Source organism: Tursiops truncatus, chromosome 11 (assembly GCF_011762595.2).
Source record: "Tursiops truncatus isolate mTurTru1 chromosome 11, mTurTru1.mat.Y, whole genome shotgun sequence".
Classification (NCBI taxonomy): Eukaryota; Metazoa; Chordata; class Mammalia; order Artiodactyla; family Delphinidae; genus Tursiops; species Tursiops truncatus.
The window spans coordinates 15,890,616-15,912,900 of NC_047044.1; the positions used below are offsets into that span (position 1 = coordinate 15,890,616).

General features: G+C 39.0%; 1 protein-coding gene across 3 annotated transcripts in view; it reads right to left on the bottom strand.

Annotated features, from left to right (window-relative positions):
• Nucleotides 1-22,285, bottom strand: part of POLR3B (RNA polymerase III subunit B) — a 115,486-nt gene that overhangs the window by 66,832 nt on the left and 26,369 nt on the right. For all 3 annotated transcript variants that reach the window (XM_073788239.1, XM_019918362.3, XM_033866175.2), the window contains exons 10-12: nucleotides 19,612-19,734; nucleotides 13,913-14,032; nucleotides 8,414-8,548 (exon numbers count right to left, since the gene is read on the bottom strand). In XM_073788239.1, coding sequence (XP_073644340.1) covers nucleotides 8,414-8,548; nucleotides 13,913-14,032; nucleotides 19,612-19,734 — 378 coding nt within the window. The remainder of the gene's footprint in view (nucleotides 1-8,413; nucleotides 8,549-13,912; nucleotides 14,033-19,611; nucleotides 19,735-22,285) is intronic.

Sequence of the window (22,285 nt, forward strand, 5' to 3'; positions counted from 1 at the left end):
AAAGAAGACATACAGATGGCCAACAGGCACATGAAAAAATGCTCATCATTGCTAACTATTACAGAAATGCAAATCAAAACTACAATGAGGTACCACCTCACACCAGTCAGACCGGCCATCATTAAAAAGTCTACAAATAACAAATGTTGGAGAGTGTGTGGAGAAAAGGGAGCTCTCTTGCACCGTTGGTGGGAATGTAAATTTGTAGAGCCACTATGGAGAACAGTATGGAGGTTCCTTAAACAACTAAAAACAGACTTACCATATGATCCAGCAATCTCACTCCTGGGCCTATATCCTGAGGAAACTATAATTTGAAAAGATACATGCACCCCAATGTTCACTGCTGCACTATTTACAACAGCCAAGACATGGAAGCACCCTAAATGTCCATTGACAGATAAATGGATAAAGAAGATGTGGTAGATATATACAATGGAATATTACTCAGCCAGAAAAAAGAATGAAATAATGCCATTCAAAGCAACATGGTTGGACCCAGTGATTATCATACTAAGTGAAGTAAGTCAGAGAAAGATAAATATCTTATGGTATCACTTATATGTGGAATCTAAAAAATGATATAAATGAACTTATTTACAAAACAGAAATAGACTCACAGACATAGAAAACAAACTTATGGTTACCAAAAAGGAAAAGGGTAGGGGAGAGAGGATAAATTAGGAGTGTAGGATTAACAGATAAACACTACACTATATAAAACAGATAAACAACAAGGACCTACTGTATAGCACAAGGAACTATATTCAGTATGTTGTAATAACCTATAATGGAAAAGAATCTGAAAAGGAATATAAATCTACATACATACAAACACACAAACATATATATAACTGAATCACTCTGCTGTACACCTGAAACACAACATTGTAAATCAACTGTACTTCAATTAAAAAAAGTGAAACTTATATTGTAATAAACTATTTTAAAAATTTTAAATAAATGATGCAATAAAAAAGAAAACAATAAGTACTCCAATTCAGGATAGTGGGGAAAAGAGAAGACAGAGTAAGGAAGAAATATATAAGTAAATGAAATGGTAATTAACGGTCAATTATTAAGAATTACTTAAGTTGGTAGTGGATTTGAGGGTGTTGATTCTATTTGTCCCCTTCATAACTTACATATCTGTGACATTTTTATTTATACTTTTTATGTTAAAAATTATATAATAAATTATATTAAACCATAGTAACCATGGAAAACAAATCAATGGGATGGAATAGGAAGGCATAAAAATAGACTAGGATGGTTCTGTCTCCAGAATTGATAGAGTAGCTCCTATCAGATGGATTCATCTGCTCATAAAAATTATAAACGCTGGACAAAATATTGAAACTATCTGAAGGCACTGGAGAGTAAAAGCAGGCAGAAACCGAAAGAAAGTTGACACTTATCGAAAGTGCATTTCCGTTTTTAAGGCTTTTCAACTAAGAGTAGGACACATTAACAAAAAGGGTCCAAGCTACACTGGAAGCTAAAACTCGGAGAGAGACCCACAGTTTTACTGGATTGAAGGACCAGAGGGAAAAGATCTGAGCCACCACAGTAGCTGGAAAGTGAGAGGAAATTCACAGAAAGGAGAGAACCACAAATAAAATCAACACCCTAAAATCCACTACCAACTTAATCTTGGGAGAAAACCCCAAGATTATGTATATAAACTTTGCCCAACTCTCTGGCTGACCCCTGAACTACACATTGAAAGGTGTGGCCCACGTCCCCTACTGCCCCAAATCAGGTGTGGGTTGTGACTGCAATTTTCAATAAAGTCTTTTTTCAATAAAGTAAAGTAAGTGAAGCTGTGACTTTTAAGACCAGGTCATTAAGGCCACACAGATTCTCTTGTGCATGTGAAACTCACTTGGAGTCCTGAGCCACTCTGATGCCACAGCACTGGAATGGTCAAGACCGAGCTGAGCCCAGCCTTCCAGACACCCCACCACCTCCGGCAGAACAACTACCAACCGAGCCCCATGTGAAACAGAAGAATCACACAGCCAAATCCTGCCTGAATTCCTGACCCACAAAATTGTGAGATACAACAAAACGGTGATTGTCTTAAGCCATGCAATGCAGAAACAGATATAACCAGAACACCGTTTATATACAGTTCTCAAAACTAAATAAGTGGCTTATGACAAATAAATAGCAGGCATACTTCTTCAATAATCAAATATATTATTACAATGACTTAAATTCCCCTGAAAAATTAATTATATTAGTTTTTTTTTCCTTTATAGAGGAAGAAAAAAGTAGGATATATTTGTAATCTAAGCTACCTAACCAAACAGTAATGTAATATTGGTGGACATTATATATGCACCCATTATACAGTTAAACAGGAATTCTGAAGTTCAGTGAAATCTTGTAAGCTAAAGATTTTCCAAATTTCACACTATTCTTGAATGCTTATAACCCACTGGTAGTTTTCTGACTCAAAATGAAGACATTAAAACCAATGAGTCTCCTCCAGCCACTGCTGAAGAAAGCATTTCCTAAATGGAACGTTACTTTACACTCTTCTCCCTTAAGGTAGACAAGTCCTTCCACTTTTCTACTAAAATCAACTTTGCAGATGGGAAAGCCAGGATCCTGAACTTGATTTACCATGTCAGAAGTGTTCTACAAAGAAAACTTCCTCCTCTGAGAGCTTAATCCTATCTTCTACTCAGACCCAGCAGTTTCCTTCATGGAAGAAAGAATATGGGAATGGAAGCAGGTGCAGGGGAGGAGAGGGATGGAGAAGCCCATTTCAGCAACTTCCTGTGTAAACTGGCAAAAGGAACTTGAATAAGCATCCTGAACAGAAGCAAATGCCCTTAACCTAAACTACAAAAGCTCAGCTCTATTTTAATTAGTTCCTTACACTTAGACTTTTGCGTCTCAAATTATGACAAAGTTTTTTTGGATCCTAGCTGAATTTGTTGTAGCCCCCTGATTCAAGCACAAGGAAATGCCCCGGTACTAAACAAGTAAAATGTAAGAGCACACTCAACAAAACTAATGCCTCATAAATAAATTTCTCCACCCTTAAAATTTCAACGTAAGAAAAATAACGTTCTCCAGTTCACAGAGCAGTGAGAAGCTACAAGGCCAAGTCACACAATAAGCCACATTATTTAGGTCAAGAGTAAAATGATTAAAAGGGATGGAATGCTGGTGATAATATTCAATACCTTTCATTGCTAGCATGAGGCCTTTCAGCCTGCCTAAGACAGGAGCACTAAAGAGCAAATTATATTTAAGAAAAAATGCTGACAGCTCATCAATTGATTTTCAATGAAAATGCTAAAAAAATTAATAAAGAAGTTAAGCTGCTGAAATACAGTTTCACCAATTAGCTTAATGTCAGAGAATTCTAATTAGGCATCTTGAGATTGCTATTTAGTGTTTAAGCCTTCAGAGTGCCAAATTCTCCTTTTCACACAAGCTGGTTGCAAAATTAAAGACATTAGGCAGCCTTAATTACATTATCAGAACAGCTGGGATTAGGCAATCTCTGAAGTCAAGACGGCATTCTTTTGTCACAGGGTGGAAATCCCTGGCTTTCCAGGGTGCCGGATTTTGGTGCCGTTCCATATCTCACCCATACAAAGCAAGCTGCATTAGAAACAAAAAAATTTGCAGATGAAGAATAGAGTAATGCTCAGCAAATAATGAACACATTACTGAAAAAGAAAAGGTAGGTGAAAAGATTAAGCCTGAAATCGGTAGGTTTTGCTAACACCTCTATTGGCGGCTGGCCGGCCAGCCCTCTGGTGGCAGTGAGACTAAGGGAAAGCTCTGTGAACCGGCTTGGCCAGTGGATGCAGCTCTGTTATCTAAAGCTGAAGCACATTTATACTCCCTCATCCCACGGGGTGTGAAATTAGCAGATATTGTTTTTACAGTTTTGCCAACACAATGTCTTTTATGTCTTTACATTGTTTATAAAGCAATGTTTTCTTGCGCATGGGAACCCTCTTTTTAATTCTAATTTTTTAAGCAACAGGATAGTCTCTCCTCTCCCCTCTCAACTCCACTCCTTAGTCCTCCAAACACCCAACATTTTTTTTTTTAAAGGACTCATTTAACAGCACGATTTCTTTTCCAAATAAAAAACTGTAAAAATTGGAATTGTTGGTGGTGGGGATTCGCACAATCCCCTGAACAGTGGTCAATCTGAAGGTGGCCAAAAACCCACCTGTTGGCATTAGCCACTAACCAGACAGAACTTCCCAAGTATTCTGGGCATTAATTTTTTCTCAAAACCTAAAACTGCTCTAATTTTTCAATTCCAGTTTTTTACATTTTAGATGTGGTAATTAATATCTGCGGTTATCATTCCAGGCACCATCACTGTCATCTGGAATACTGCATAGTCTCCTAACTGGTCCATTCCTGGTCTGTTCATCTCCAAATCAGATCTCTTAAACTGAAAATCAGATGGTGTCACTTCCCCGATTATGACTCTCTCGTGGTTTTCCACTGCATGCGAAATTAAATCCAAAACTCTTCCCATGGCCTACGATGCTAGTTCTACAATGTCCTCTTTCACCACCCCTAAACCTCACACTCCAGCCACAATGCTCCTTTTCCAGTTCCTCCAATACAGGCGCTGCCTGGGGATGTATGTTGCTTGTGCGGGTCTCTTGATGGAATGCAGTTCCTGAGGTTGCGTGAGACTGGCTTCTCCTCACTCAAGTCTCAGCTGGAATGTCTGAGGGCTCGGCTTAAAATATATCGCTTTTTCAAAGAGGTCTTTCCTGACCATCCAGAATAAAGTTAACACCCCTTCCCCCAACCAACATCCCAACTCTAGCTCTAATATTAATTAGTCTGTTTTTGGTTTGCCTTAAACACTTATGACCATCTAATATCACATTTATTTACTGTTTACTTGTTCCTTGTTTGTCTCCTCTACCAAAATGTACACTGTTGAGAGCAGGTGCCCCATCAAGTCTCATTCACTATTGTATCTCCGGTGTCTAGTACTTTATCTGGGGACAGAGAGATGAATATGAATGTAAGTGGTTCCTGCCCTCAATGAGTTTACAGTCTAAAGGGGGAAAGAAGCGAGCAGGTAGAGAATTGTACAGCAATTCAGCATGCAAATAAAGACCTAAACAACCGAGCTACTAACTACTCCTGGGGTTCACAGGTGGTTTCAAAGAATGATGAATGCGTAGGAGCCCCTCATGATGGGGAAGGAGAAGGGGAGATAAGGGAGGGGCAACTTAGGCAGAAGACATAACTCAAAGGATGAAAGAGCATCACACTGTTTGGAAAGGAGTGTCTCACCTTAGCATGAGATGAGGCTGGAAGGGTGCACAGGGGCAAGATCATCAAGGACCCTGACAAGCCTGCTAAACAGTCTACACCTGGGGACTTCCCTGGCGGTCCAGTGGTTAAGACTTCACCTTCCAGTGCAGGGGGTGCGGGATCGATCGCTGGTCAGGGAGCTAAGATCCCACATGCCTCGGGGCCAAAAAAAAAAAGTCTACACCTGGTTCTGTAGAGCAGTAAGACTGTGTTTATGAACTTCACAGAGGAGTTTCAGGGGAAGGGCAAACAGGCAGAGAAACAAGCCCTTATACCCCACCTCAACCAGAGAGGCTCAACTTTTATCTGTTTCAATATTGGGATTCTGAGTAAGACTTCATGCTTTAAAAATCTTGAAACTCACACCTGAAGCTCAGGCCTGCTGAGGGATGCTCCCGGGAAATGGACCTGTGCTTCACCGAATCTCACAGTAAATGCTCAGGAATGTGTTGGGATGGCTTTGCACCAGGTAAATAGGCAGGCACCTGGCCAGAGCCTCCAGAACAGACAGATGGGAGGGGCAGGTGAGAATCACAGAAAGCACATAAAAAGATTCAAACATACTAATGCTGTGTTCACTCTTGAGTTGGGACACGTGAATATCTGCTTTATTGAGTCTTAATACACAAACACACATACGTGTTATATATAGTCCTATATACATGAAAATTTTCATAACTAAAAAGCACATACACAAAAGCAGGCATATGTCAAATTCTGTGGCAACACACACATTTAATGATTAAATCCCCACTAAGTAAGCAGACATACTGCTTTGAATATACGTTTCATACTAATGAGGACAAAATGTTCCTTTATGTGATTTCTTCTAAAACTGCAAAGTCTGACTCCAAACTTGCCCTTGACAAAGGACCCCAAAGGAGGCCAGAAAACTTAGCATAAATTCACACAGGCCTGAATGTCCACAAGCCACGAGCTTCCAACAGTAAAACTTTAAAAAGCCAGTTAATAAAGATATTTGTATATGCATAGGGTATCTCTGGAAGGATAGAGGAGATGAAGGGAAAAGTAACCACTACTGGAGGGAGGAACTGAGAACTGGGTCAGGTGAAAGGGTTGGGGGGGTCAGAGTGGGAGAAAGACTCATTTTCACTGTAAACTTCCTTGTAATTGTTTTAAAGTCTTTTTACTGTGCTAATATGTTATGTTAAATGTTTTTTGTTAAATGTTAAATGTTTTAAAAACATTTTTACTGTGTATTATTAGTTTTATTTTAATATCTGCTGCTTTTATAATGTTTACTGTTACATTATTTTTTAATCATAACATTGTTCTTTAAAAATTAAAAATACTTGCTTAAATTGGTAAGACAAATAACCACAAGAATGGGGGAAGGAACATCTTACAGTCCAGCTATGGTTGAAAGAACTATACAGAATGTTTCAGCTGTTTGCTGCAAGGAGACAGGATTCAGAGGTTTACAGCCAAGTTAAATGCCTTAAAACAAACAAAAAACAAACATTCTTCAGAGGAATAAAAGAGAATCCCGAGTCTCTACCATTCATCATCCACAATGTCCATCAGGATACAATCCAAGATTGTTACACACATGAAGAAAAAGGAGAACATGACCCATACTCAAGAGAAAATTTAATCAAGAAATTGATCCGGAGATGATTGATATGTTGGAATTAGACCAGAATTCTAAAACAGCTGTTAAAGTTCAAGGGTGTAAATGAAAATATGGTTGTGATGAATAAACAAACAAGAAATCTCAGTAGAGAAAATATACCCAAATGAAATTTCTACAACTGAAAAATACAATATCTAAACTAAAAAATTAACTGGATGAGTGTAATAGCATATTAGAGACAACATAAGAAAAAGTAAGGGAACCTGAAAATAGATCAGTAGAAATTATCCAATCTGAAAAAGAGAGTAAAATTGAAAAAAAAATCAACAGAGCCTTAATACCAAAGGGCCTAACAATATAATGAGTCAGAAGGAGAAGAAAGAATAGTACAAAAAAGATATTTAAAGAAATAAAGACTAAAAATGTCTCAAATTTGATTAGATATAAATTTATAGACTTAAGAACTTAGTGAGCCTTAAGTAGGATATTAACAGAGACCACCACACCAAGGCACTTTTTTAAAACCAAAGATAGGGACTTCCCTGGTGGCACAGTGGATAAGACTCTGCACTCCCAGTGCAGAGGGCCTGGGTTCAATCCCTGGTCAAGGAACTAGATCCCACACGCATGCTGCAACTAAGAGTTTGCATGCCTCAAGTAAGGAGCCCACCTGCTGCAAACAAGGAGCACACATGCTGCAACTAAGGAGCTGGCAAACTGCAACTAAAGAGCCCTGGAGCCACAACTAAGGAGCCTGCCTGCCGCAACTAAGACCCACCACAACTGAGACCCAGTGCAACCGGCCAACCAACCAACTAAATAAATAAAACAGAGAGAAAATATCAAGAGGCCAGGTCTATATTCTAGCTGTTTGATTTAAAGGGAATTTCTGATTTAAATGCTGAAACATGAAGTTTCAAAGTTTTAGACACCTGTTACCCAGTTGAAGGGGATACATACTCTCAAAATAAGATAAAATTTATCAGGCTAAGACTGAAAATGAGATAAAAGATGTCCTCACTAACCTACTTCTACTACATCACCAAAAAAGTGAGGGGATTGTTTACTTATTTATTGTCTATCTCTCTCACTAGACTATATGGACTAAGAGAAAAGGGACCTTTGTCTTATTTTCCATGTATACCAGTTTCTAGAACTATGCCTGGCACACGATAGGAGTTTAATAAATATTTGTTAACTGAATAAATGATATTACTTAAAGCCATACATCATGTCCTACATTAAACAGAATGAGGGTAAACATCTCAAAAAAAGATATAATATAGGTAACACTATTAACATATTTAAAGAACTAAGAGTTTTCATAGCAATTGTTAAGTCAGAGATAGTAAGTCATGTGTGAATGTTTATACTCCAAATATACAAAACCTATATTCCATTCAACCATCTCTTCCTCCTATCTAAAATAAACACTAAATTAATTTTTATTGAGGAAAATAAAATAAGATTCCTGACATAAAATAATTAAATCACCTGTCCTGCCAACTCCAATCGCTTGTTACCATAATAATCTCTGTCGTCAACTTTATTATCTCCTTGGGCCAGAATTACTCTTCGCACCATCACTGCGGTATAGATACATTTGGCTCGGAAATTGAATTCTTTAACCTGTAATTCAGAAATCAGAGAAAATTTCTGAGACAATGCACATTAAAATTTAAGGTGCCTCAAGAAAACAGTCAATGTTATCATATTTAAATAAGAAAATAATGAACTGTTTTGATTCTCCCCATTCAAAGAAATTCAACTAGTCTATAAACTTCCTGAGAGCTGAGATGATGACTTTTCATCTTTGTACTCAATACCTGTGGTAACTTTTCTTCAAAGATGACCACCATCAACTCCTTCCCTCCCTATATGTTTTATGCCATTCCTTCATTAAGAGGTGGAGTCCATCACCCACTTTGGGTTGGCCTGTAAACTAGAAGTTTCCACTTCCTTTTTCTTAAAGTCCTGAAGTACCATGTGAGAAGTCTAGGAAATTTTGTTGGGGAGAAAAGGGCCACTTGGAAAAGCAATGAGGAGCCAGAGATATGCGTGAAGACGCATCTTGGATGTCCACCCCAGTCGAGCCTTTGGATGACTCCATCCTCAGCTGCTGTCTGTCTGCAACTTCATGAGACCCAAACTGAGAACCTCCTTCCCCACCACCGAGCCCAGTCAAACCAGAGAACCATGAGAGAGAGCAAAAAACTGTTATCTCAAGCCATTAAATTTTGGAAATGTTTGTTATGCAGCAATAAATAACAGGAATGGTATATTGTCAGGACTCACCAAATATCTATGGAATGAATCAACAGACTGATGAATAAATTTGCTGCAAATGTTCTATTCAATCTTCTCTTCTACAACTGAAATCTACATAAACAAATCTGGCCCAATCAGTAAGTTATATCAGAACTGGTTAAATCATTGCACTGGTTTGTTTGGGTAGACAAAAACCTTAGGTAACTAGGTAAATTCTTTCTCTACAACCTAAACGATGAGTTCTGAGAGCATGGACTAAGCTTCTGCCAATTCTAAGGAACATTTTGTAGGCTTGACTATAGAAAATTCATATTATAAAATTTGTTTTACTTTCCTTAATCATTAAGATCCCAATGATATCCTATTAAGTTTATCACTGACAGATTAAAGAACAGCAACCGGTCTCCTTCACACATTCTTCTGTTGCTGCTAAGGAATTACACTAAATGATATAGGATGTTAGAAATTCTGTATATGTTTCCAAAAGTTCATTCTCCTTCAAAGGAAGTTTCACGTCTTCATTAGGTCAATTTATCCCCTTTTTATTACTGAGAACTTTAGAATGTGTTAAGAGAAATGTGTTAATTTTGGAATCTGGTAAGAGAAAAAGCAGCCCTAAAAGCTATTTTGTCATCTTGTACTCACAAAACAATTACATCAATAAGAAAGGTTGGAATAAATCTAGATCTTCAAAAAGAAAAGTCTCTGGTCCATCCTCAAACAAACAAATAAACAAACAAAAAAACCCTATAACCCTAACACCAACTACCACAACACTGAGCAGAAGAACCCAGTCTTTGAGTAGCTATAAGTAATTTACATTCGCAGTTGGTATTTACAAACTGTATGGTCCTCCATTCAGATACACCTAATTTATTTTTTTTTCTGATTTTAATGTGGTGAGTTACATTGAACATGTAACTCTTCTAGTTGTATTTACTTTTTTTGTTAATGAAAAAAATGAAGCCAATTTTCATTAACCAAATTTTCAACTTTTAACAAAGTCCGAATCACGTGTTTATTTTGCATAAATAGTGGGAGACTCTCTCAAGACATTTGTCAGTAGAAATAAATATGGATATTTACAGCAGATGCCCCACTGCACTTTAAAAGGCACTTGAACATTAACTCATTTTGCCGTTCCCCCCTTTTTAAACTACTATATGCTGAAAAGTAAACCTTAGGTCTAAATTGAAAAAATAAGTTAATACTGAGTCCATTTTTCCTACTGATATGGAGAGTGGGAATCCTTTAATCTAGTAGCTGACATCACTTTTTGGTAGAATGCCAATAATAGTTCCGTTATCCCTTTGTGAACCATCTGAAAGAGGGAGAGAAAAAAGACCTACCAAATGAGCTTGGAACACTGAAACAGAATTGTTAGCGCCAAAACTCTGGAGTCATTTTAATATTATCTTGGAGGAAAAAAGAGGTCTTAGGCATCTTGGGGAAACCCTTAGAGCAGTGGTTTCCAAATTTTAGTGTGCATCATAATTATTGCAGGGCCTGTTAGAACAGATTGCTGGGCCCCACTCCCAGAGAGTCTGACTCAGTATGTCTATGGTAGAGTCCAAGAACTTCTGGCAAGTTCTCAGGTGATGCTGACTCTACTACGTAGTCTGAAAAACTCTCACTTCCAAGGAACTGAGAGGCTGGGCTTCGGAGCCAAAGCCTCAAGTACAAGTGTAGGGACTGCTGAGCATCCTGCCTATCTCTCTCCCTCTATGTAGATATATCTGAACCAGTGCTTTCTACATTTTAGTCATTCAAGTACCACCATCATGATTATTGTCATATCTCTGTAACACTTAAAGTCCTAATTATTTAATATTTTTTGTCAACTTTAAACAACTCATTTTTAAGTAAGCTTCATCTATACAATAATACCATAAAATCCTAAATATCACAGAAATGGATTTAATGTGCTAGTTGTATTTTTTCTAATAAGTACATAATTATTTCAAGAAAAATGTCCTTATATAATCTAAAATCACCTCTAACAGTATTCTTAGGTAAATACCGTCCTAAACCATTCTGGAAAATGAAGGTCTTTTCTTGGTTTATCTATTCTGACTTTACTCCTCACTGGATCATATATAACAAAACTTCTTTTTTTAAAAAATGTATTTATTTTATTTATTTATTTTTGGCTGCGTTGGGTCTTCGTTGCTGCGCAGGGGCTTTCTCTAGTTGCAGCGAGCAGGGGCTACTCTTCATTGCGGTGCACAGGCTTCTCATTGCGGTGGCTTCTCTTGTTGCGGAGCATAGGCTCTAGGCACACAGGCTTCAGTAGTTGTAGCACGCGGGCTCAGTAGTTGTGGCTCACGGGCTTAGTTGCTCCATGGCATGTGGGATTTTCCCAGACCAGGGCTCGAACCCATGTCCCGTGTTACGAGGTGGATTCTTAACCACTGTGCCACCAGGGAAGCCCTAACAAAACTATAGAAATGGTAGCTTAGGCCCACTGCAACCACACAAAAGTACCAATGTTCAGCTTTATCAATTTACATAAATAAATTTTGGTATAGCCAGCATTCTATCAGCTAAGGCTTCTTTAACCAAAAGGTCTCCTCAGCTGTTGTACAAAGCTAAGTGAGGCCCCAATGGAGACGTGACGGCCATGTCTGGGAGCCAGCAAACCATGGAGCTTTATGTGCACCCTATCACTGAATTGGCACAATGGTATTAGTTTCATTGTTCAGATGAGAAAACTGAAGCTTAGAAAAGTTAAGATTTGCCCAAAGTAAATCAGCTAGGAAGTTAAGAAACCCAGTTTGAACCCTTGTCTCTCTGGCTCTGAAGCCCTTGTTATTTCCACTACTCATTTTTGCGTTTTTTTTTTTTTGCAGTACGCGGGCCTCTCACTGTTGTGGCCCTCTCCCGTTGCAGAACACAGGCTCCGGATGCGCAGGCTCAGCGGCCATGGCTCACGGGCCCAGCCACTCCGCGGCATGTGGGATCTTCCCGGACCAGGGCACGAACCCGTGTCCCCTGCATTGGCAGGCAGACTCTCAACCACTGCGCCACCAGGGAAGCCCATAAACTGTTTTTCTAATCACCTAAAATTCAGTTCAGACACAGCTTTAACATTAAGAGTTTTCTAATTCTTTGAATTAGATCAAGGATAAACATAAATGAGTGGCAGCCAAAGGGCAGAATCAGAGACCCATATTATTTGGCTAAGAAGGTGTTTCAAAATAAGAAAACAATCATTAAGATTCAGTTTAGGTGGTCACTGTTCACTTCTGCAGTTCCTTCAACTTTCCTTTATTTATAATCAGCCCCTGAATGTAGTGTCTGCAATCCCTGAATTAGATCATAGTGCATAATACACATGCTAATTCATCAAAAACCAGACTGTTTGGTTAACAAGATAGTCTGACTAACAAATAATTTTATAACTTAGAAAGAGTAGCATATATATTAAATGGGAGTGGGGGAAGAACGACTCTTGCCAACATGGCTGATCTCTGTTTAATAATAAGTTAATTTAAAAAAATAAATATTAAGGGTCAGAAGATGGGATTCTAGTTCTCTCTCTCTCTGACAACTAACCAGCTGGATGACAAGGTAAATCATCTAGCTTTGCCAGACCTGGGCATCTTCACTGTAAGTGAAGGAGGCTGGACAATGTGAACTCTAAAATTCAAGGTCTAGCAGATAAGCCCATCCAATATTTTAATAAGTATCTATGGTAGTGATGGTAACATAACATTGAGAATGTACCTAATGCCTCAGAAATGTACATATAAAAATGGGGGCTTCCCTGGTGGCGCAGTGGTTGAGAGTCCGCCTGCCGATACAGGGGACACGGGTTCATGCCCCGGTCCGGGAAGATCCCACATGCCGTGGAGCGGCTGGGCCCGTGAGCCATGGCCGCTAAGCCTGCGCGTCCGGAGCCTGTGCTCCGCAACGGGAGAGGCCACAACAGTAAGAGGCCCGCGTACCGCAAAAAAAAAAGGTAAATTTTTGGGACTTCCCAGGTGGCGCAGTGGTTAAGAATCCACCTCGTAACGCAGGGGACACGAGTTTGAGCCCTGGTCCAGCCCGTGTGCCGTAACTACTGAGCCTGCGCTCTAGAGCCCATGAGCCACAACTACTGAGCCCGTGTGCCACAACTACTGAAGCCCATGCACCTAGAGCTCGTGCTCCGCAACAAGAGAAGCCACGACAATGAGAAGCCTGTGCACCACAACGAAGAGTAGCCCCTGCTCGCCACAACTAGAGGAAGCCTGCATGCAGAAACAAAGACCCAACACAACCAAAAATAAATAAATAAATAAAATTTTTTAAAAATAGGTAAATTTTATGTTATGTATATTTTACCACAATTTAAAAAAAAAGTATCCATGTGGGCAAGGCACTGTAAGCTCGTTTTAAGTTATTTAAAAATATCTAAGACACCATCCCTGTCCTTCAAAAGGAGAAATCTAGTAGCAGTGCTACTATATACATGAATATAAAAAAACTGTAATTTTGGATTGAAAGAAGAACCGAGAGAGTAAACATGATGATGATACAATACAGCTAACATTCTCTAAGTACAAATAAACTATTGATAATGGAAGACTATTTCCAGGGCAGTCCTCTGGATAGTCCTCTTTAGGATTCTCTCTTTTCTTAAGGAGCTATACTTTAATTAATGTAAACTTGCATTCAAAATTCTTTAACAGAAATGCACGGACCCCACGACGATCATTATTCAGTTGCAAAGGGGTTACTCACTGGTACATGGGTCAGAATGGTAGAAGCCAGGAGCTCTCTTGCTTCTTCTATTTTGGTTTTCTTTGGTCCACCTCCCCACATCCTTTGCCTTCTTACTTTGTTCCCTATATATTTTAAAGCCTGGAAAAGACAGAATATATTTATAATAATGTTTGAATGACATCATCAGAGAGAATTTGTTAAACTACCCATACATGACACTATAAGCAAAACAGACAAGGATCCTGGTTATAGAGAAAGCTGGATTGGTCCTAGTCAAAAATCAACATTTGTCATAAACCAATGACAAAGAAGCATTTACATGCTATTTAATATACTGGTTCCCTTTTTATTTTATAATTTGTTTTCTTACTATAAAATTGATACATGATCATTGTAGGAAATTTAGAAAATACAGAGGAAATAGATGTATCAGCCATCAATCTCCCTCCCAGAGAGCACCACAGTCTATAGTTAATGCTTTGGAGTAGTAGTTTTTCCCCTGAAGAAGGAATTACACCATGTATGACCTCTATCCTGAAATTAACAAAGCACTGCTGAAAGAAAACAAAACCTAAATAAATTGAGGGTTATGCCATTTTCATGGACTGGAACATATAATAGTGTTAAGATGGCTTACTGTTAAAATTCTCTCCAAACTGACCAAGAGATATATCATAATTGCTAATTATACTCCTGGCAGGCTTTTTAAAAAACAAAAATTGATTGATTCCAAAATATATATGGAAATGAAAAAGAACAGCCGAAACAATCCTGAAAAAGTCAGAGGATTTACATTACGTGATTTCAACTATAAAGCTATAGTAATCAAGACAGTGTGATGCGAGGGTAAGGACAAACGGAAATAAACCAACTTTTATGGTCAATTGATTTTTGACAAAAGTGCCAAAGCAATTCAATGGGCGAAGGAAAGTCTTTTCAATAAATGATGTCAAAACAACTAAATACCCATAAAGTAAAAAATTAACCTTGACCCTTATTTCACACCAAATAGAAAATTAAGATGGATTTTAGACATAAACATAAAAAGTAAAACTATAATGCTTCCAGAATAAAACATAGGAGAATATGTTACTGCTCTTGGGGTAGGCAAAGATTTCTTTAAATGGAAATCAATAACCATTAAAAAAACAAATAAAAACACCCTACTGATAATCAGACTTTATCAAAATTAAAAACTGTTCATCACAGTTAAGATAATGAATAGGGAAGTAATGGCTGGGAGAAAATGCCTGCAATACATAAACCTGACAAGGGATTTATATCCAGGATATATGTACATATTTTTTTAATTTTAAATTTATATTTTTTAAAGAGGACTCTGAAATTCAATAATAAAAAGGCAACTCAATAAGGAAAACGAGCGAAAGATTTGGACAGACACCTCACAAAGGAAGTCGATAAGCACATGAAAAAGTGTTCAACATCCTTAGTCATCTGGAAGATGCATGATTAAAACCACAATGAGATACCACCAAACACCCACTAGAATAGCTAAAGTTAAAAAGACTGACAACACTGAATGTTGGTGAGGATGTGAAGCAATCAGAACTCTCAGACACAGCTGGGGGTACTGCAAAACGGTACCATCACTTTGGAAAAAGATCTGGCAGTTCCAACTTTATAAAAGTTACATACACAACTGCTTTTTGATCCAGCAATTCTACGCCTAGGTATTTATCCAAAAGAAATGCCAAACTGTTCAGGCAGAGACTTGTACACAAACGTTTACGGCAGTTTTATTCATAACAGGAAAAGAGTGAAACAAACCAAACGTCCATCAACAGGAAAAGATAACAAACTGTGGTATATTCATACAATGGAACACTACTCAGCAATAAAAAGGAACATGGGAATTCCCTGGTGGTCCAGCGGTTAGGACTCTGTGCTTTCACTGCAGGGCTGCAGGTTCAATCCCTAGTTGGGGAACTAAGAACCTGCAAGCTGTGCAGTGTGGCCAAATTAAAAAAAAAAAAGACAAAAAAAAAAACACACAGAAAACAAAAAAAACAATAAAAAGGAACAGACCACGTGGATAGATGACATAAAGAGGAACAACTTGGCTGAATCTAAGACAATACGCTCAACAAAAAATGCTGGACACCAAGAAGTTTACACTGCATAATTCCATATATAAAATTCTAGAATAGGCAAAACTAATCTATGGTGAAGAAATAAGATCAGTGGGGGAAGAAGATAACAGAAGTGAAAACTAACTAGGAGGGGCACGAGGGAACTTTCTGGGGTAATGGAAATATTCTATATCTTATAAAAATTAAGATTTGTACTTATCAGTGTATATACATTTTACCTAAAAAATGAAATATTAAAAACTAATCAAGTAATAGGTGAGGAGGAGGTAGAGATCTAGATGAAACAAGAAGGGCAAAGTGTTTTTAATTGTTGAAGCTGGGTGATAGGCACATGGGGTTCATAATACTATTCCGTATACTTTGTATATGTTGAAATTTTTCCAGAAAAAAAAGTTTGAAAAGAAGAGGATAATGTGGTTCTTATTATTTTGTAAAGGCAATGAATGCATTTTTTTTTTTAACTGGTTTTCAGTTAGAAGAAAGGGATGATTCTTTATCCTGGAATTCCTGTCCCCAGTTACCTGCCTGGGAAATTTCTTCTCCATGCTGCAAAACCTAGATCGGGTATCACTTCCTCTTTGAAGCCTTTCCTAACCACACTCCTTTCTCTGTGCTATTTTAATTTCTTATGTATAAAGAATTGAGTACTTCCATTCATGTTCAGATCACACTATATTTTAATTGTCTATTTACCTGTATGGCTCTCTTACTAGATGACATGTCATCTTCTTCCTCGATTCCTAACAACTAAAATAGTGCCTAGAACTAAATGGAACTCCTCTGTTAAGACTGGACATCAAATCTAGGAATCTTCCCTGGTTAAAAAAAAAGGTCATTTAGAGTGTAAGATAAACTTAAGACCTTTAAAACACAAGCTGCGGGTAACCTAGCAGTAAGTAGTAACTAAGTAACTGACGGAGGCAAGTCAGCAGTTGGTGGGAACCACGAATAGACAGGCACTTCAGTTTTCCCTAAACTGAGCTGCCTTCATTAAATTTTGGTCTTCTAGGGCTTCCCTGGTGGCTCAGTGGTTGAGAGTCCACCTGCCGATGCAGGGGACACGGGTTCGTGCCCCGGTCCGGGAAGATCCCACATGCCGTGGAGCAGCTGGGCCCGTGAGCCATGGCCACTGAGCCTGCGTGTCCGGAGCCTGTGATCTGCAACGGGAGAGGCCACAACAGTGAGAGGCCTGCGTACCGCAAAAAAAAAAAAAAAAAAAAAATTTGGTCTTCTAGTTCCCTTGGGAAAGAGGCTAAAGATTCTTCACTTCTTTGAGGAAGAAACAGAGGAACACAGGGGAGCCTGGTATTCTTTCTGATGTAGCAGAAAGTCACCTTTTCCCTAGAATACCTAATAAAGTTGCCAGGGGTTCACAGTGTGAGGGTTAGGGTAAGAGCCCAATCTGTTCATAAACAGGCCAAGATGACACCCCTAGTGCATCCTATCCTCCCAAAAAGGTAATAACTAATTTCTTCTCTATTTATCAGAACCCCTGGCAATGAAAATGTAAAACATCCGTGACCAATATAACAGCAAAAAGGCTTTGTGAGCAGAAGTGGAGGAACCACTGAAAAGGGAAGCATTAACGACAAAACAAAACACAGATTTTAAGCAATCCACTAAAGTGCCATGTCGTCAAAAGTTCTATTACGTAAGATAAAGTGTACTTGCTACATTTTCCATTAGAATAACATAAAATATTCATGTTACCCTAACTCATATGTTCAATTTATCAACCATTTTGCATTACCTGTGCCTCTGTAACCTTTCATCAGTTGCAAATAATTAATCTTTGCTTTAATCCAGCATACAGAGAACAAGCCATCTCAAACTTCTAGTTCCTGTTTGTCTTTCTCACATTAGGAACGTTTGTTTGTCTTTCTTAAGTTAAGTAACTGCACATTCTCATTTTTTTTTTTTTTTTTTTTTGCGGTACGCAGGCCTCTCACTGTTGTGGCCTCTCCCGTTGCAGAGCACAGGCTCTGGACGCGCAGGCTCAGTGGCTATGGCTCACGGACCCAGCTGCTCCGCGGCATGTGGGATCTTCCCGGACCGGGGCACGAACCCGCGTCCCCTGTGTCGGCAGGCGGACTCTCAACCACTGCGCCACCAGGGAAGCCCCTCTCCTCATCTTTTAACTGAACTTTTCTAGTTCCGTTAGCTAAAATTTTCTGTCAGTACCTATTTAAGAGAAATAAATGAATGATTTTCCAACCCACTGTTGAGCCCCTGCTCAAATAGCTTTACAGTGAAAAGGCTATCTGACCGACAATGATGTTTGTAATAAATGAATAATGGATCTCACTGAATCCACGGGGGTAGCATTAAGGTAAATCGTTCTTCCAAGGCGTTATATAGCTTTAAAGCATAGAGTGCATCTTCCAAAATTGAGCCAATTCCTCGGTGTTTCTTAACGTTTTCTCTTCACGTTCTTGGAGACCCTGGACAATGTAATTTCAGTTTATAACAAAAATGCATATTCATTAAATATTTCACTTTCGATGAAGAGCAAAATTAGAATCTCCTAAATCCAAACAACTTTTCCTGATGCTGCCTGCCTGATAACTAGAGGTGACTGTTAATTAACTACAGAAAAAGAAGGCAGTGATAAGAATAATCCCTACTGATTTGTGCTTTTGAATTATATTTACTCACATATGACAACCAACCTTCCTAAATGTTTGGCTCAGTCTATGAAAATATCAAGACTGGTTTGACTTTTCAGAATACATACTAACAGATATAAGATGCTATCTCTAATAATATCCTGGGTGACAAGAAAAAAGCAGCATGGAATTTATACCTTGTAAGCAACCCACAGAACAGACAATATATGTATGGATATATAAGAATTGTCCATTGTGCTTCTACAGTAAGGAATTCCTGCCTCCCAGGATGACTATGAGGAACGTCACTACTGATTTACACTTAGGAAAGCACTTTACAAATGTATAACTAAAAATCCTAAGTATGGCAATTAGGGCTCCCTGTCACATAGGAAGGGAAGTGCAATTATTTTGATTATGTTTAACATATATACAGTTCCCTAACTTCATCTTTGAGTCTTGTCCTACAATCCACAGGTTCCAACTGGTAGTGCCCAAGGCAAGCCAACGAAGGCTCTGTGGTGGTAAAGGGGTTCTAAACCTGGGTGTTTCTTGCTGGACACACTGGGAATTCAGGAAAAGGGATACAGACCACATACAACTGGATGCTGAAAGCAACTGGAAGTAGGGAATAAAAAGGAATATTAAAGAGAAACACATGAAAAAAAAAACCTTCTACACTAGAGTTGCTGTAGTTTAAAAACTTGTATCACTCAGGCAAATAAGGAAAAGAAGAGTAGTTGCTATTTTATCAGAACAAAAGCCTCTTGGTCCCCCCGCTTCTAAGTTACACACCAAAGGCTGATAATTTGTCTAGGCAAACTCCTTCCTCCAATCCCTCTAATAATGAGTCAAAAAGCTTCTCTACCACTCCTCCCATCTCCCCAACATCCTCCCCAAACCTATACCCTTAAAAGTCACTGCATCTGATGCTTTATCAATGAGCAGCATTAAATCTCCAATTCCCTTTCATAGCAAAGGACAACATGAAAAGACACACCTGCATCTGTGTGAAAATCTGAGCTTTCTGGCACTCTTCCAAACTGGGCCCAAATGCAGCCATCACGTGCTCCTCTGTTCCAATCATCTGCACAATTTCCTGGTCACTCTCAACACCCATGGCCTAGGAAGGAAAGAAAAGATAGAATGAGTGTTGGCTTTGTGTTAACTCACTGACATTTGCTTATGCTAATTTGGCATTGTTTGTGGGTATTACTTCTAAGCAAAAGCTAGCTCTTTTCTCAGAAACGGTGCCACCTGGCATTGGCAGCCATAGCCCAAGCTGCAGAAGAACCTGAAACAGAAATTTTGATTAGGAAGAGGAAAACAAACGTTCTCAAGCACTTTTTGTATGTGTACTGTCTTCTATAATTTAAAGTATCCTATGATTTTCACCATGAGAAAGAAGTAGGGAGGTATAGTGGAGACACTGGTCACAGTTAAAGGCAAACTGAAAAAAAACCAAAACAACAGGCAAAGAGCAGTAAATCAGAAAATATGCACGGCTGAAAATAAACAGAACCCCGGTTAGTTCTGCCACAAGATTAATTTCTCTGAGAACTGTCAAATCATGCACCTTCAGGCTAAAAGAATTTTTCTTAACGGATGTTTTACTTCACTATTCTAGAGATATCAAGCTCTACTTGATGCAGGTTTTTAAAGAGATTTTTATAAAACCAAGAACACACTCAGGTTTAAGAAACCCACTTATCTTTTTTTTTTTTTTTTTTGTGGTTCACAGGCCTCTCACTGTTGTGGCCTCTCCCGTTGCAGAGCACAGGCTCCGGACGCGCAGGCTCAGTGGCCATGGCTCACGGGCCCAGCCGCTCCGCGGCATGTGGGATCTTCCTGGACCGGGGCACGAACCCGTGTCCCCTGCATTGGCAGGCGGACTCTCAACCACTGCGCCACCAGGGAAGCCCAAACCCACTTATCTTTAAGTGTTTCAAGGTGGCAGCCGGCAACGCAGGTCTTTGTAGATTCCATATGGTACTAAGGCTTACTCCTTCACACATTTGCCTGGCATTCTGCCGTATCAAGAAATACAGCATAATCTCAGTAAACCTCTCTTGGCAGAGGAGTGAAGGGGAAAGTTATGTTTGCATTAAAATTCTTCCTTTAGCTACACAGAGAAAAGAGAACCAGGGGTACTTGTCTAGTTAAACTTTAATGATCTAGTTCTCAGTTCTTCTCCACACACAAGAGAGAGAGAGAAGGAAAAAGGAATTTTGAGTCCAATGCAGAACATGGAGAACACGAACCTGAGTACAACAGAAAGGGAACCTCTCCAAAGCCAAGAGAGAATGTCAACAACAGGCGTGACAACCGCTATTACACGTCACCTCCTCCACCCCAGTTTCTTCGTTTGTCACGACAGGGCACAACCAGGCCCCTTCCAGCTCAACATTCTACAGCTCTACATTTGAATTTTAGTAGTCTGTATCTTAAGATTCGATTTGGATACCTCAGGATCAGATGCAAGCTTATTTAAAGTTTTGAAGCTTTGGGGGGCAGTTAAATAGATGCTATGTCCCTTTCAGGCCAACTGTGATGGTTTTGAAAATGTTCACGAATTCTTTGACACTCTCTTCAAAAGGTAAAGACTAATTCTCCTCCCCTTGAGTGTGGGCTAAACTTAATGACTCATTTATACAGAAAAGGTGGAAAAGACTGCATGACTCTGGAGCCTCGGTCATGGAAGGCACTGCCGCTTCCTGCTGGCTCCCTTGTGGCAGCCGGCAGCCATGTCATGGAGACACTCAAGCATCCATGGAAGGTGCAGTGGTGAGGAGCAAAGGCTCTTACCCCGATGGTGAGCCACCCTGTAGCTCCAGTCATCCGGCCTTCAGACCACTGTAGCCCTGGCTGACACCTCGACTCATGAGCGACCCTGAGCCAGAAGCACTCAGCCAAGCCATGCCCTCACCCCTCACCAACAGAGGCTCTGCTGTAATTTGTTATTCAGCACAGATAACTAATAGACCGACTTTGGGAATTAAATCTACTAAACTTAAAAAAATATATTTTAAGTGTATAACTTGTTTTGTTCAAAAAAAGTTTTGTTTAGTGAACAAATAAAGAAGTTCTAAGGGTACAGATCTCTTTTTTGTATGTTAATTTTCATGTTTTCTTAATCTCTGATATGATGTACTTATTCAAATGGACACTAGACACCAACTCCAAAAATTACACAAATTCATTAAGACATTTAGTCTTTCATGGATTAACGAAGAAAGCAATCCTAAAAAATTATCAGTTCTAATTTTTAAACAAATGAAAACAAACAACAAAAAACTGGATTATCCTTTGACCAAACACACTGAGTTGCAGCTACTCCAATGGTGATGGCGTATCTGTAGAACCATCTGCACTTCCTCCTTGGTCTGCCAAGTAGCCCCTCAGAAACATCAGATGAGAATATTTCTCTGTGAAAAGCTAAATAGAATATAAGTTAATTTTTACTTGTCAATCTCTCAAAATAATGTTATATGGGTTTCAATGGAACCAAAACATTTTTTTAAAAAATACTAAGGCAATAGTTTGCAGTCACCTTCTCTAAAACCTTTGATGTGAAACTTTGTAACTAATGCACCTCCCTTCTCAGAAGAAAGCCAGAACACTAAAAAGAGACCTATATAGCAGGGGTCCCCAACTCCCGGGCTGTGGACCGGTAC